Here is a 15,916-nt window from a genome sequence, read left to right as displayed (position 1 = left end):
ACAAGCACTTGGCACATAGTAGGTGTTCAGTGATACTCTGGATAGAAGTAAGAGCAGTTTTAGGGATGCTTCCCAGGCAGACTATCTGGTTAAAATTCCCTGAGGCTGAGACATAGTAGGCACAATTCAGAAATTGTAGCAGAACCGGCGATTAGTGAATTGGCCTTAGCTAGCTTGCTTTTGCTGGCTTGCTTGCTACAGAGGGAAAAATTGAATAACTTGAAATTCCTTCCTTCCTTCGTTGCAACACAGGTTACATAGGCAATGATGTAGTCGTTGATTTATCAGCATCCCCTGACCACACAGCTCAGTGCATTGCACGTAGTGAGTAGCCAATAAATGTTTGAGGGATGAGTATAGGAAGCTGCCATAATAATGGAGCTTACTTATTCCACCATCCCTCTACCCTCCACACAAAAAAAGGACAAGGTAGAATGATTTAAAAATGTGTGTCAGTTTATGTATCCTTTGGAGTTTCAACTCAATACTAGCACAATGATTGGTACATTCTTAATTCAATAATTTATTGAGCACCTGCAATGTAACACTCCTGTACCTTTTGGTGTGGAGCTATGGAAAGGATTCTGCCTCTTGTCACACTTTGTGAATGCCACTTAAAAATCCTCACTACCTTTCCCAGACACACACACAAACACACACACGTGATATCCCTCTTCCACAGTCTTATTTCTTTTTGTATTTCAGGGTGTCTGACATGTAAGAAGATGGAGCCAAGATCTAGAATGGTGCCTGTGACTCAGATCAACTGCTGTCTTTCCCAGACAGAACCTCTGGCCTCCGGAAACCTAGATTAACCAGCATTTTCTGACAGCTCTTCCTCCTCAGTCCTTGATTCCATCACCACCGGAAACTTGAGCACCAACTCTAACCACCCCCACCTCCAGGTGAGGGCACTAATGGGAATCACTGAGAACCTCATAGCTGGCTCCAAGTCCATTTCCCCTCTCACTTTACTAAAATCTGACTGAGATTTTGTTTTTACTGTGTAAGGTAAGACAAATATACCTAGTTCTTTATCCTAGATATAGTATGGAAAGGGAAAAGAAGGCTAAAGGAATTTGAGAGCCAGAATGGGGATGAGAGGCAAAGGTCTTGCATAGGAAGCAGAGAGCCAAGATTCTGGGTCAGGCACCTCTTTCTGAAGTAACCACTATTACCAGTGGTAGGAAAGTACAAGACTTGGATTAAATCCAGCATTAGCACTTAACTGACTTTAAATTGCTCATCTATAAGATTTAGAGGTCTCTTAAGCACGAGTATGAAGGAACTCCAGGAAGTGCCCTCTGCAGATTCTCTGCTCCAGCTCTTTTTTTTTTTTTTTAGATTTTTAAAATATATTTTTATTGATTTCAGAGAGGAAAGGAGAGGAAGAAACATCAATGATGAGAGGGAATCATTGATTGGCTGCCTCCTGCACGTTGGACCAAGCCCGAAACCCAGGCATGTGCCCTTGACCGGAATCGAACCTGGGACCCTTCGTCCGCAGGCCAACGCTCTACCCACTGAGCCAAACTGGCGAGGGCTCTGCTCCAGCTCTTAAAGCTGTTATATTAACTTATTCTAATGGTTTGTCCGTACTGTTGCCCATTACCTTATACCATGCAGTATATTAGATGATTTACATAAAACAAACTTCAACAATTGGGAGCAATACTATGATTCCCATCTCATAGATGAGCAAACTGAAGCATAAAAAATAAATTCTCCAAATTACATAGTGAATGGTAGGCAGATCCAGGATTTACACTAGGTCTGTTTGGTTTCAAATCTATGCTCTTAAGTGTTTCCTACTTGCTAGTAAAGACTATGTAAAAAATATATACGGTTACGTGGAAATTACTGACTACCCTTTCTGGTCCGTTTTCCTCCCACTCTCACTTCAGAGTTTTTTGTTTGTTTGTTTGTTTTTTCAGAGTTTTCCTGCTCCTGTCCTCAAACCCTCAGGACCTCTTATTGCTACTCTGGGCTGAAACTGCAGGTCTCGGGATTGCCGGTGTAACCGCGTAAGTCTTCCCATCGGCCGGAACCACCCACATCGCTGCTGTTGCTGTGTGGGGTGTACGTACGTCTTCTCATTTCCTGGGGGGGTGGTTCTAGGCTAGAGTGGCAGCTGTAGTAACCAATAGGCATGGGCCTTGTCGGGCCAGAGGCCAATGAGGAATCTTCTGGCGGAGAAGGCGATCATTTGGGGATGTAGGCACCGGTCTGGAGGAACATGGGGCTGTATCAGAGGTGGCGGCGGCTCCGTCTCCCAGGGTTACAAGCCTGCGGGCTACACACGGCGCTTGAGGTACCCCAAAGTTCCGAACCCCCCAAAGCCCAAGGTGTGGGTTCTTAACCCAGTCTGACCTCCCCTGCTCCCGCCCTGAGTCCCGGACCAGCTACTCTGGCCTTTTTTTTTTTAAAATTTATATGTTTTTATTGATTTCAGAGAGGAAGGGAGAGGAAAGAGGGATAGAAACATCAGTGATGACGGAATCATTGATTGGCTGCCTCCTGGACGCCACACAAAGGGGATCAAGCCCGCAACCTCAGCATGTGCCCTGACGGGGAATTGAACCTTGACCTCCTGGTTCATAGGTCGATTCTCAACGGCTGAGCCACTGCGGCAGGGCTACCCTAGCCTTTTGAGGCACTTTTTCCTAAGGTCAGCAGCCTGGGGAGCCAGGACTCCTAACGTAGGGCCCTGTAGCATCCATTCCTTTGAAAGACTAGAGGTTAGGACCACGGCCACTTCAATATCCTCACCTCCCACCATCCCCAATGCCAGGAATAACTGATGGGACCTGTGTTACCTCCTAACGCCTTTCCCTCCAGGCAGCTGTGCCGACTCCTCCACCCTGTTTGGTTGAGCGGCTTGGCCTTTTTGAGGAGCTATGGGCTGCTCAGGTAAAGAGGTTAGCAAGCATGGCGCAGAAGGAACACCGCACTATTAAGGTAGCACTTCCCGGAGGACAGAAGGTGGAGGCTGTGGCATGGAACACAACCCCTTACCAGCTAGCCCAGCAGATCAGGTACCAGGCCCGTTCTCTACCTACCGGTACTCTTCTTCTCCCTCTGCTTCCCCTGGACCTGAGCAGAGAAAGAAAACTCTGCTTGTTTCTGTTCTATGCCATCATTTTCCTACCTTCGTTCTTTATCTGTGTTTGTTTCAGAGTCTCTGTCCTTCCTCTGTTGTCCTGGGGGGAGGAGGGAGGAGAAACAATAGGTTCTATTGCTCTGGTAACACGTTCCCCCTTGGCAAGTTGAGTCCCTCTTTTTCCATGTGGATTGTAACTCTCTTTTTCTTTATCCCCACCCCGTCCCCACTGATGAAGTTCAACCCTGGCAGACAGTGCAGTGGCTGCTCAGGTGAATGGAGAACCTTATGATCTGGAGCGGCCCTTGGAGACAGATTCTGACCTCAGATTTCTGACGTTTGACTCTGCAGAGGGGAAAGCAGTAAGTTTCCTCTTTATCACAAATACAGTGGCTACTAAACTAAGAGATATTTAAGTGGGTGTTTCTAACATTTCTTTTGCCTCAGTTTTTCCATTTTTACTTGGGAGGGAGACTTACCACAGATTGCTTGTCTTGACTATTCCTAGCTAAGCTGGAAACTTATGATGAAAGTTTTTACTAAGCCTGGGTCTCTTATAAGCGGACATCATTTGTGTTAGTGAAAGGGGGAAGTAATACATTGAAAACAGGATGATATTGGGACACCCATTATAAGTCATCTGTAGCATATATTTAATTTTAACGTGGCTTCCACAACTGAGCATACAACCAAGCCGCGTCCCCATTTTGTCCTCTTCATGTCAGCTTAGGTCAGTGGTCGGCAAACCGCGGCTTGCGAGCCACATACGGCTCTTTGGCCCCTTGAGTGTGGCTCTTCCACAAAATACCTGGGTGAGTCTATTTTGAAGAAGTGGCATTAGAAGTTTAAATTTAAAAAAGTTGGCTCTCAAAAGAAATTTCAATCGTCGTACTGTTGAAATTTGGCTCTGTTGACTAATGAGTTTGCCGACCACTGGCTTAGGTAATGTAGACCTCATGTATTAGGCTGCAGAAAAATTGAGTTCTCATGTCACTTATGTATAAATGATGACCAAATCCTAAAGCAGTGGTTGCATCACACTGGATTCCTGAGCTAGGGGGCAAGAAAAAGGCCTGAAAGACTGAGCAGAGCCTTTAAGAAGCAGTCTTCACAGAGTAGCTTGCTCTGAAGCCCTATAGGAGACGTTACAGGAGAGCACAGCTGCCCGGCCTCCTCTGACCGGGACCCGGGGAGTGGGTAGAAGGGTACTCTCTTCTGTGCACCGTTACTACTGACCTCTGCTTTCTTTTCTATTTTGTTTTTTTTCCTTCTCACTATGTAATTGTCACCACCTCCATTATATGATAGTTATTCCTAGAAGAGCCATACTGGTTTCACACCAGCTTCTCGGAGGAGAGAATCCGAGAGCGAGGGGTTAAGGTAGTGGTTGGCAAACCGCGGCTCGCGAGCCACATGCGGCTCTTTGGCCCCTTGAGTGTGGCTCTTCCACAAAATACCACGTGCGTGCGTGCACGTCCAGTGCGATTGAAACTTCGTGGCCCATGCACAGAAGTCGGTTTTCGGCCTGGGCGAGTCTATTTTGAAGAAGTGGTTCTAACGCCGAGCCACACTCAAGGGGCCAAAAGCCGCATGTGGCTTGCGAGCCGCATGTGGCTTGCGAGCCGCAGTTTGCCGACCACTGGGTTAAGGGAGAAGGTTAGGACCCATGGACTTCTTTCCTGTGAACCCAGGTGTTCTGGCACTCCAGCGCCCATGTCCTGGGGGCAGCAGCTGAACAACTGCTCGGTGCTGTCCTCTGCCGAGGGCCCAGCACAGAGTGTGGCTTCTACCATGATTTCTTCCTGGGAAAGGAACGGTGAGCAGTGCAAGGAAGCGGGAGAGGGATGGTTTCTCTTTTGAGACTTGACCTTTTCCCCCCAGGTTTTTTTGAGGTATAATTGACAAAATTGTAATATTTTTCAAGTGTGTACTGTGATAATTTGATATTCATATACATTGTGAAAGGATTCCCACAATCTAGTTAATTAACCCATCGCCTCACGTTTTTTGTGTTGTTTTTTTGTTAATCCTCACCTGAGGATATTTTGCCGATTGCTTTTCAGAGAGAGTGGAAGGGAGGGGGAGCAGGAGAGAGAGAGAGAAACATAGATGTGAGAGAGAGACATGGACTGGTTGCCTCCTGCACACACTCTGACTGGAGATGGGGAGCAAACCTGTAATCCAGGTATGTGCCTGGGACCAGGAATTGAACCTGAGCCCCTTTGATGCTCTAACCACTGAGCTACCAGCCAGGACGACCTCACCTTTTTATTGTGAGAACACTTAAGGTCTGTTAGTAAATTGCAAATTTCAGCTATACAATACAGAATTATCAGCTGCAGTCACCATGCTGTGCATTAGCTCCTCAGACTGTATTCATCTTATAACTGACAGGTTGTACCCTGTTATTGGAGTGGTTTCTGGGGTCTTGGGCATGTTCACTTCGGAGGAGCAAGCTGGGGGAAGGGCCTCCAGGCCTGATATGCTTAAAACATCTTCTCTAGCCTTTAGGAGTTCTTCAACTTTTATTTCATTCTTCATTACTATTGCTTTAATTTTGCTCATCCACATTGCCTGCACTCAACTTTTTAAAAGATATATATTTTTATTGATTTCAGAGAGGAAGGGAGAGGGAGAGAGAGAAATACTAATGATGAGAGAGAATCATTGATTGGCTTCCTCCTGCATGCCCCACTCCTGGGGATGGAGCCTGCAATTCAGGCATGTGCCTGGGAATCGAACCCGGGACCCTTCAGCCTACAGGCTGACTGAGCCAAGCCAGTTGGGGGCTGCACTCAACTTTTAATTTTATACATAGAGCATTTGCTCCAGCTATAAAATTTGTACCTGATTTCCTATCTTTTCTGTTAGTTTGTTTAAGAGCAAATAATTCTAGATGTTTCTGGAGGGCAGGATTTCACCCCTAGCCAACAGGTATGCCACCAGGTGATGCTGCTTAGAGGATGCAAACCAACCAGTTCTCATCTTCCCAGGACTATCCGGGGCTCAGAGCTGCCTGTTTTGGAGCAAATTTGCCAAAAACTTGCAGCTGCTGCTCAGCCCTTCCGGAGGCTAGAGGCTTCCCGGGATCAGCTTCGCCAGCTCTTCAAGGTGGGTTGGAAACACTCAGTTTTAGGAGGAAGATCAGAGGCCTGAGGGACGAGGTGGCTCTCTCCCGGGACAGCATTCTGGGGATCAAGACTTGTCTTCACTCATCCCTTCTTCCAGGATAACCCCTTTAAGCTCCGCCTGATCGAGGAGAAAGTGACGGGTCCGACAGCAACAGTTTATGGGTGAGAGTGGTGGAGACGGAGAGAAATGGGGAGGTGGCTGCACTGACAAGGCCAGAGGGGGGCTAAGGGAAAGAAGACAGAAGCTAATCTGTTGCTCCAGAAAAAGAAATGGACGGGAATGGATTTTTATCCCCCATTGCTCTCTCTGTGGGACACGTTTCTTTACTTCCTCTGTCTGTCAGCTAAAGGCCAGGAGAGGGAGAAAACTAAAAACTCAGGAATTTGGAGACCACTGACTGGCCCCTCTTCCTCCCAGGTGTGGCATGTTGGTTGATCTTTGCCGGGGCCCCCACCTTCGGCATACCGGACAGATTGGAGGACTGAAGCTGCTCACGGTCAGTTGTGGGGACAGGGTTAGGTGGAAAGTCCTGTTTTCACTGGAGTAGCAGGGGAATGGGAAGATAATCCTCTCAGCCCCTTCCTTGCTGATAGCTAAGCCGGGAATCCAGAGGGAGAAAGATACTTAGTCCCTGCCTTCTAGAAACTGAGTCTGATGGCAGGCCCAGGAACTAACTCAGTTTCCATAATTGGACATCAACGCTAAAAAGGAGATGGGGTGGGAGGGCGCGGGCCGGCTGGACAAGGTCTTATACGGCCGGCTCCTGTGAATAGAGGGGTGTGGAATACCATTTGACAGGCACGGGGAGAATACTCTAAGTCAAGGGCATGTCTTTTATGAAAACACTGTTCCTGGGCAAGGTGAGTTGTTAGAGAGAGTGGGAGCAGAGGGCGAGGAGAGAGGCAGATATGTAGAACAAAAAGCGCCGGACTGAAACCTAGCCATCTGTGCTTCGTCCTGGCTCTGCCATTAATGACGTGTGTGGCCTTGGGTGCATCTCCTTACCTATTTCCCCATCTATGGAGAGATACTGTTCATTCCTGCCAGCAAACCCACATCCAGAGACAGAACCAGCGAACGCAGGAGGAAGTGTTTGAGGGAAAGTGCTGTGAAGTGCAGGCTGTTTCTTATTAGTACTGTTCAGGGAAGGGCAGAGGCAGGTGATTTCACGGGGCCAGAGATAGGGGGGAGGGTGGGAGACTGGTAGGGGATGGAGGGATGACACTTGACCAGATCTTCAGGTTAATCCCCTGAGCAGTCACTGAAGGGGAGGAACTAAGGCCGGGGTGCTGCAGGGCAGCAGTAGTGAGTTGCTCAGGACGTTAGGCCTGAGTGGGACGTTGTAGAAATCAAGAACCGGCACTTTGGAGGCTATAAGCATCACAAGCGTTGTGTGAAGGCCCCGCCGCGGTGGTGGGGGGGGAAGTAGTGCAGAACTGTGGAGCCCACACTGAGACTGTCCTTTGAGGTTTGCAAGAGAAGCTGGGTGGCTTCAGCCTCATCTTCCCATGGACTCCCTGTGCCCCCACAGAACTCGTCATCCTTATGGAAGGCTTCAGGGGCCCCAGAGACGCTGCAGAGGGTGTCAGGGGTTTCCTTCCCCACAGCAGAGGAGCTGAGGGCCTGGGAAGAATGGAGGAAGGAGGCCGAGTTACGGGACCACCGGCGCATTGGGAAGGTACAGAGATTGGGGCGGGGGCTGATGGGAAGGGCTGGGACAAGAGGAAGGAACGTGGTGGTGACGTTGGGAGCAGACTCGGAATGCAGCAGACTGAGCGCTCCCTCCCTTATTTCTTCTGGGTTCCAAAGCCCCTGCTTCCCCCTTGACGTGACCACTGCCCTTCCTGCCCCAGGAACAGGAGCTCTTTTTCTTCCATGAACTGAGTCCTGGGAGCTGCTTCTTCCTGCCTCGGGGGACAAGGGTGTATAATGCGCTGGTGTCTTTTATCAGGGTAAGGGGGGCCCAGTCAGGGGGAGGAAGACCAGGGAGGGGCTGGGGGCCTAGAAGAAGTCAAGTGTTAAAAGGGGGGATTAGAAGCATAAACATAAATATTGTCAAGTGCTGGTGATTTTTATTAAGATACTAGAAATGTGTGGTCCCATTGGGGAACAGAGAGTTAATACGGTGTTGAGTAGGTTGTGGCTGTGATCAGCATGACTGAGGGCCCAGGAGAGTCACACAGCTGCCACCTTCCCTTCTCTTCCCGTCACTCAGTCACTTTGACCTTTCCTGTCTGTACCCCCTTTCCAGGCCGAGTACACCCGCCGTGGTTTCTCAGAAGTAAAAACACCCACACTGTTTTCTACGAAACTCTGGGAGCTGTCAGGACACTGGGAGCATTATCAGGAAGACATGTTTGCCCTGCAGTCCCCAAGCTCTGACAGGCCCACCAGCTCCCAGAGTGACCACTCGCCCAGCCATCCTGCAGACACACTCGCCCTCAAGCCCATGAACTGCCCTGCACACTGGTGAGCTGGAGCCAGCGGCCCAGGCTGCTAAATACTAAGTGACAGGAAGCATCTGGGAAGAGGACTGGGCACCTGATTTGAGTCTTGAATCTGCCTCTAGCTAACCATGTGAATTTGGGAAGATCATTGTACCACTCTAAGCCTCAGTGCCTTACGTGTAACATCAAGGGTTTGGCTGTCTAAGGTTTTTTCCCCAACTCGGCGCCTGTCACAGAACAGGCGCACAGTAAGTGATGTCTGTTGTTGTTGCTGAGAAATCGCCTTTGAGTCACGCAGGGCTCCGGTTGTGATGAGTGGGGACTGGCAGGACTCCGAGGCCACGGCAGGCTGGCGAGGTCCTTAGCTGAGGGTGCAGGGAGAGGAAGCAGTCTTCGGGAGCTAGTTTTCCCTGTGGCACTGACCCCTTCCCACCCCAATCTCAGCCTGATGTTCGCCCACCGGCCCAGATCCTGGCGAGAGCTGCCCCTGCGACTGGCAGACTTTGGGGCCCTTCACAGGGCCGAGGCCTCTGGCAGTCTGGGAGGACTGACGCGGCTGCGGTGCTTCCAGCAGGATGATGCTCACATCTTCTGTGCACCGGATCAGGTGGCCTTCCCCAGCTCCATCAAGGCATTTCTCACCCCCCTCTCCCCATGAGCCAACATTCCTGACCCGCAGTTGCCCTCTTTATATTACAGTTCAGCTACGTGCTATCCCCACCTTTCCTCTGTGTGCCCCAAACTACCCTCACCCCCGAGCTCTGTCTAGCACACAGCTCACCCTCCCTTACTTCCTCCCCCAGCTGGAAGCCGAGATCCGGGGCTGCCTGGATTTCCTCCGCTCGGTCTATGCTGTCCTGGGCTTCTCCTTCCGCCTGGCACTGTCCACCCGGCCGTCTGGCTTCCTGGGAGAGCCTTGCCTTTGGGACCAGGCTGAGCAGGTGCAGGGAATCGGGTGGATGAACCACTCTCGATGGAAGGGGGACAGTTGGGAGTCAGGGTCCTCAGGAGAGGCGTAGGCGGTCACTTGGGGGGCGGGAGGGTGTGTTGCTCATAGTCCTCTTCTCTCACTCCCTCTAAAGGTCCTTCAACGGGCCCTGGAAGGATTTGGAGAGCCCTGGGACCTCAGCCCTGGAGATGGTGCCTTCTATGGGCCCAAGGTAAGCTGGGGCCTTTGGATAGAGTTTCTGTTTCATTAAGTATTTAACAGATAAAAAGGAATTTTTAAACTTGTGTGTAAAGAAGAGCGATAGAGTCCCTGCCCCATGGGACTTGTCTGTGAGGACCGTGGTTGCAGGCGCTGAGGGAGCTTGCTGTCCAGGAGGGTCAGGAAAGCCTCCTGCAGGGCTCTCTAATGCGAAGCGTGATTGTTGGCCAAGGAAAGAGGTGCTTCAGGAGGGAGCCGGAGGCAGGGGAACACTGACTCACATGGCGAGTTGGAAGAAGTGGAAGAATCAGGGGGGGTTGGGGGGGGACTGAAAAGTATCTCCTGGATTTAGTGAAAAGGCTGTTAGTTTTTGTTTGTTGGTTGGTTGTTACCAGTGAATATATTTGAGAAATCAGAATTACATGCAGACAGAAGAAAATTGGTTATAAAAACTACTACATTATTAAAATTTTTGCAATGTTTTAAACATTTCTAATCATGTAAGTAATAAAGATTTTAAAAATTGTATAGCCAGGCCGGTGTGGCTCAGTGGTTGAGTGTGGACCTATGAACTAGGCCCGTGGTCGGCAAACTGCGGCTCTCGAGTCACATGCGGCTCTTTGGCCCTTGTGTGGCTCTTCCACAAAATACCACAGCCTGGGCGAGTCTATTTTGAAGAAGTGGCATTAGAAGAAGTTTAAGTTTAAAAAATTTGGCTCTCAAAAGACATTTCAATCCTTGTACTGTTGATATTTCGCTCTGTTGACTAATGAGTTTGCCGACCACTGAACTAGGAGGTCATGGTTCGATTCCAGGTCTGGGCACATAACAGGTTACAGGCTGGATCCCCAGTGTGGTGTGCAGAAGGCAGCTAATCAGTGATTCTCATTATTGATGTTTCTATTTCTCTCTCCCTCTCTGAAATCAATAAAAAATGTATTTTTAAAAAAGAATTCATGAATGGCAAAAGAATACTGCCTCAAAATATACTGAATTCACATATGTTAATAATACCATAATGAATTCATGCTAGATATAAACTCAGGTTACCAATTAGGTTGAAACAAATTTTAGAGCTATTTTTATAAGACAAATAAATGTATTTCATGATAAAGGCACAGCAGGATCTAAAAAAAAAAAAAAAGATAAATTTATCACAAAATTCAAAATTCCTTAACCATTAACAACCCAGGACAGAAAAATTTTCTTGGAAACTTTTTAAAAGGCTTGATTTAACATGCCAGGAAAATGTTATTTTTCAGTTTCACACCTGGAATTAACAACCGCTAGCAAAAGTACCAGCTGCTAATAATGTTTACTTGTATATAACTTAGCTGGATGTTAAAATAACTGTTGGTGCCAGTCTGCTTACAAAGGCAATACTCTGGATGTATCTTCTCACAAACAGTGGGCAAACAGGCTTCATTATTAATTAATGAATTCAACAGTAATCCTGAATTCATTAAACAAGGTCCAACAATGTGGTTTCTTCAAGAGGAATATTGCAGAGTGAGAAATTACAGTGTACCGTGTGGGGCAAAAGTAGGTCTACAGTCATATCTACTTTTGAATGCAGTAGTGAATAAATAGTAATGCACGAGTAAGCTGTTTCACAGGTAGGTTTACCGTTGTGTGTGAAACAGTTTATTCCTGTAATACTTAGTAATTGCATTCTTTTCCTTACGGACAACTGCAAACCTGCTTGTGCCCCACCCTGTATTTTGTGACGAGCAGTGACTTTCTGAATGCTCTGTTGGCTGGTGCTTAGCTGACGCAGGCTTGATCTCAGTAGAGGCAAATATGTGACCCTTTGCGTGGAGAACTTCTTCTGTTTATGTGGCAGCATGAAGCAAGGAGAGTCACAGACAGGAGAAGTCTCATGGTGCCGGGCAGGCACTGACAGATGAGTGGATACAACAGGCAGTGGCAGCTCCTCTAACAAGCTCGGGCCAGGGATGTTCTGCTTCATTGCAGGTGCGGTAACCTTTGGTGCAGCCCTGGTCAGAGCATTGCCAGCAAAGCGCGTTGGTAAAAGCTTGCTGCTTCCTGCAGCCCGAGGAGGCAGAGCAGACAGCAGAGCAGTGAGCTGTGAGCAAGCGAGAAGGCCGCCTCGCCGGGTCCAGGGGATTGGTCATCATGAATTGCACTGCGCCTGCCCCTTGAGGACGCTGTCTGGCACAGAAAGAGCAGAGCTGGGTTTCTAGAAAGACCAGAGCGAAGGCGGAGCTCAAGCTGTTAGGTTTTGCAGGACCATTTTTGGTAAAGTGGAGAGTGAGGGTGGAGTGAGGGAGGGAATGAATGAACCTCACTCTTTCAAGAACTTTGGCTGTTACAGAGGCAACAGAGAGTTAGTAAGGGCCTGAGTAGTCAGAATGTTCATGAAGGGAGAGACCTGAGAATGTTTAAATGCCGTATCGAGAGGGTGCCTGTTGGGGTCAGGGAGGAGCCGAAGTTGTCGAAGGGGTTTCAGTGCGGGAACTTCTGAAGCGTGGCTTTGAAAGGCCTCCACCGAAGAACAAGCTTTGCCCTTGTTTGGGGGCACACAGAAAGGCTGGGGGAGATGCCAGGAAGTTCATGGGTGTGGTTACAGGGTTTGAAACATTTTCCATCTCAAGATAGTAATTGTCTGAATTTTCCATGAAATAGGGGAAAGAGTCATTTGGTGAGAGGGAATGGGTGGGGGGAGCTTTCAGTGAGGGAGGTGAGCATTGGAGAGCGGAGGGAAAGCTTGAAAAGCCTCGAGGAGGAGGACAGCTGGTTAAAGCAGCCACAGACTTGGGGGCAGCAGCAAGGGTCCAGCTGAGGTTGAAGCAGGGACTTGCGTGGCATCAGTCCGTTCTGCATCTGTGTGTGTGTGACATGTTGGGCAGCGCTGAGCCATTCTGTTAAGTGCCAAGGAGGTGGGAGGGGAGGGTGCCCCCGGGGTGGGAGTTTGCCATGTGGATGTGATAGGAACAATGATGTCGGGAACCTGGGAGGGTGGGTACAGCTGCCTAGGGAAGAATCAAAGGCGGGAGGCGTCTGTGAACGGGGAGAAAAAGAAGCATTAAGGAACCTAGACATTGAAGAGCTATTAGCAGGAGTAATTGTCAAAGCTAGAAAACCCAGAGACGGATCAGAGCAGGGTGGACCGTTCCGGAGGTGCGGCCACAGTGTGGGTGTGGGTGTGGGTGAAGGTCTCCGAGATGAGGCGCTCGAGGAATTGAGAGGCCAGGGAGTGGATGGGTCAGCCATGTGACTGTTGGGGTCCCCTCATATTACACCACCACTGAGAGTGCCTGCCGAGTCCCCGCTGATGAAGGGAGTCTGGCACCGCTGGTGAAGGCTCTCAGAGCAGCCTGGGGCATGGGTAAGGTGGAAAGGGGGGGCGGGCACAGGTACCGGAGGGCACGGGTTCTGGCTGCTCACAGGCCCTCCCCTCTCTCTCCTCCAGATTGACGTGCACCTCCATGATGCCCTGGGCCGGCCCCATCAGTGCGGGACAATCCAGCTTGACTTCCAGCTGCCCCTGAGATTTGACCTCCAGTACAAGGGGTACCGAGCCTTGTCCGGACAAGTTCCCTTTCCCGCGGCCGCCCCTGGAATCACTGGAGACCAGCTTCCCCTTCCCCCTTTGGCCCTGAAAGGAACCAAATCCTGCACACCCTCCCCTGCTGAGCCTGAATGTTTCTAAGAACTGGCAGGTGATCTTGATTGCACAATTTGTGCTACTTCCTCCATTCCACCCACTTTTCTTTTTCCCTCTAAGGCGAGCCGGGGCCCCGGAGCGTCCAGTCCTCATTCACCGAGCAGTTCTGGGTTCTGTGGAGAGAATGCTGGGAGTGCTGGCGGAGAGCTGTGGGGGGCGATGGTGAGACCCCTGACTCCAGACTTCCGTTCTGAGCTCAGACAGGAGGGTGCCTGCCCCAGACCCTGCTCGCTGCAGCCGCCCTCAGGGTCGGAGCCAGAATAAGGCGTTTGCCTCTGTTCTCTCCCAACTAGGCCGCTGTGGCTGTCCCCATTCCAGGTGATGGTCCTCCCAGTGGGGGCCGAGCAAGAGGACTACGCCCGGGAGGTGAGGATTGGGGGCGAGGACAGGGCTGAGCACGACCCATAGGGACCCGAGCAAGTGCACAGGAAGAGGCCACCTGGGTGGGAGGGGCGCACAGCGCTCGCAGGCTGCTGGCCTGTATGCTGGGAGCTCCACATCTGAGAAACAGACTGGCCCTCCTCGTGGAGATGTGTGACAGTTAAATCAACACACAGGAGGCTGACGACAGAGCACAGAAGGGTTGGATACATGTTGCTTTTCCTTTGCTTTCTCGGGAGAAGTAAGGCTGTGGGCTGACCTCGAGTCCAGCAGCTGGTTGGGGAGAGTGTAGCCAGAAGCAGGCAGCCCGGGATCTGCAGGCTGGGCTCCCGCAGGAGGCAGGCACAGGCTGCGGGGCGAGGGCCTCCACGTGGAGACAGTGAGGAGGGGTGTCTGAGACCCCGAGAGCCTTGAGGCAGAGGGAGGAGGAGCAGATGCGGCTTTGGTATCAGACTGTTCTCCTCAGCCTTCCATTTAATTAAGTTCCTGTCACCAAACCTCTGCCCAGGTACAGCAGAGCCTGCGGGCGGGGGGGCTGGTCGGAGACCTGGACGCTGACTCTGGTCAGACCCTCAGCCGGAGAGTCCGCGGGGCCCAGCTCGCCAACTACAATTTTCAGTTTGGTGAGTGACAGCTCCAGCACCCGCCCCATACGCTGTTCTCCTTTTTATTAAGTCTGGTCATCTGCATATTTGGCTTAATTGGGGCTCAGTCCTGCGCTGGACAGGAGCCAGGATGCCTGAGCCATTTGCACCATAGTTTTCTTCACCCCAACAGCTACCTCTGACCCACAGAAGAGTGTTCTTCTGACCCTTCATAGCTGTCTGTTAGGTTAATTCACCAAGGGAGTGTCAGAGAGAAAGGAACAGGAAGGGTTAATAAGGCCTTAATTAGTTAGCTTTGTTTATTCTAGACCTAGATGGCGTCAGCCCTCCTGGATGAGGAGAAAGGCCTTACGGAGACGAGTTCCTTTTTCATTTTCCAGTGAAAGCCAGGAGCAGAAAGTCCTCCGCCAGATAACCTGATTCTAGCTCTCCACACCCACTCCGCTGCCCACAGCCCCGTGGGCTTGCCGAGCCTCCCACCACCGCCACCTGCCCTTTCCGGCATTCACACACGTGCACACACTTTCTCTGGGCCCGCTGACCTTTGTCTTGCTCTGGCTGACCCTGCTATCTCTGACCCCGGGCTCCCGACCTGACACAGCTTCTTATCTCCTCAGCACGAGCCAGTAATATACCGTCCCCGCACCACCTCTGGGCTTTGTTCTCACCCTTTCTAAAGACTTAGGTTAGGCTCTTCCATTGCCGCAAAGGGAGATACCCAGGTGGGTTACATCTGCCCTGAGTACCCACCCCTCTCCCTGCAGTGGTTGGCCAGAAGGAGCAGAGCAGCAGAACAGTGAACGTTCGGACTCGAGACAACCGTCGGCTTGGAGAACGGGACTTGGCGGCGGCTGTGGGGCGGCTGCTGGAGCTGCAGAACTCCAGGGTCCCAAACGCCGAGGAAGTTTTCTGAGCGTGTGCATAGCAACGTGACAGACCTGCAGGAGCCACCAGCCTCTGAACACAGGAGGGGCCACCGAACGGACAGAGTCTGGAGTCCCAGACCCTTCAGAACTTGTGTGGAGGCCTGAATCTCCTCTCCGGAGAGAGATTGATGTGGGGGAAGCCACAGCTGCTTGCATAGGAGAGCGGAACTAAACAATAAACCTGAAGCTCCGGGGTTGTGTCGTCATCTCTGACTCCTGGTGGGGACTAAAGAGGGTTTGACTTTGGCTCCCTCTCTTGTCCCAGGGCGATGGGGAACGTGAAGAGGGACAGCCCAGCCCTGGCTGGTTGGAGCATCGTCCTGTGCACTGGAAGGTGGCGGGTTGGACTCCTGGTCAGGGCACATACCCATGCAGGAGGCAACCATTTCTCACATCGATGTTTCCCTCTAAAAATCAATAAACTTTAGAAAAGAAAAAATAAGTTAAAGGACAACCCAGGCCCTGGCCAGTTAGCTCAGTTGGTTAGAGT

General features: G+C 50.6%; 1 protein-coding gene across 1 annotated transcript; it reads left to right on the top strand.

Annotated features, from left to right (window-relative positions):
- The first annotated feature begins 2,190 nt into the window (after positions 1-2,190).
- On the top strand, positions 2,191-15,620 carry TARS2 (threonyl-tRNA synthetase 2, mitochondrial). Its single transcript, XM_028131626.2, has 18 exons — positions 2,191-2,311; positions 2,839-3,035; positions 3,339-3,462; positions 4,792-4,916; positions 6,094-6,211; positions 6,329-6,393; positions 6,650-6,728; positions 7,764-7,910; positions 8,086-8,184; positions 8,484-8,701; positions 9,124-9,286; positions 9,483-9,620; positions 9,762-9,839; positions 13,260-13,360; positions 13,575-13,676; positions 13,808-13,880; positions 14,404-14,518; positions 15,265-15,620. Exons 1-18 carry the CDS (start codon positions 2,237-2,239, stop codon positions 15,411-15,413), a joined length of 2,166 nt encoding a protein of 721 aa, XP_027987427.1. The 5' UTR covers positions 2,191-2,236; the 3' UTR covers positions 15,414-15,620.
- The last annotated feature ends 296 nt before the right edge of the window (positions 15,621-15,916 follow it).

The sequence above is a fragment of the Eptesicus fuscus genome, chromosome 22, assembly GCF_027574615.1.
Source record: "Eptesicus fuscus isolate TK198812 chromosome 22, DD_ASM_mEF_20220401, whole genome shotgun sequence".
NCBI lineage: Eukaryota > Metazoa > Chordata > Mammalia > Chiroptera > Vespertilionidae > Eptesicus > Eptesicus fuscus.
This window is presented reverse-complemented; position numbering and strand designations above follow the sequence as displayed.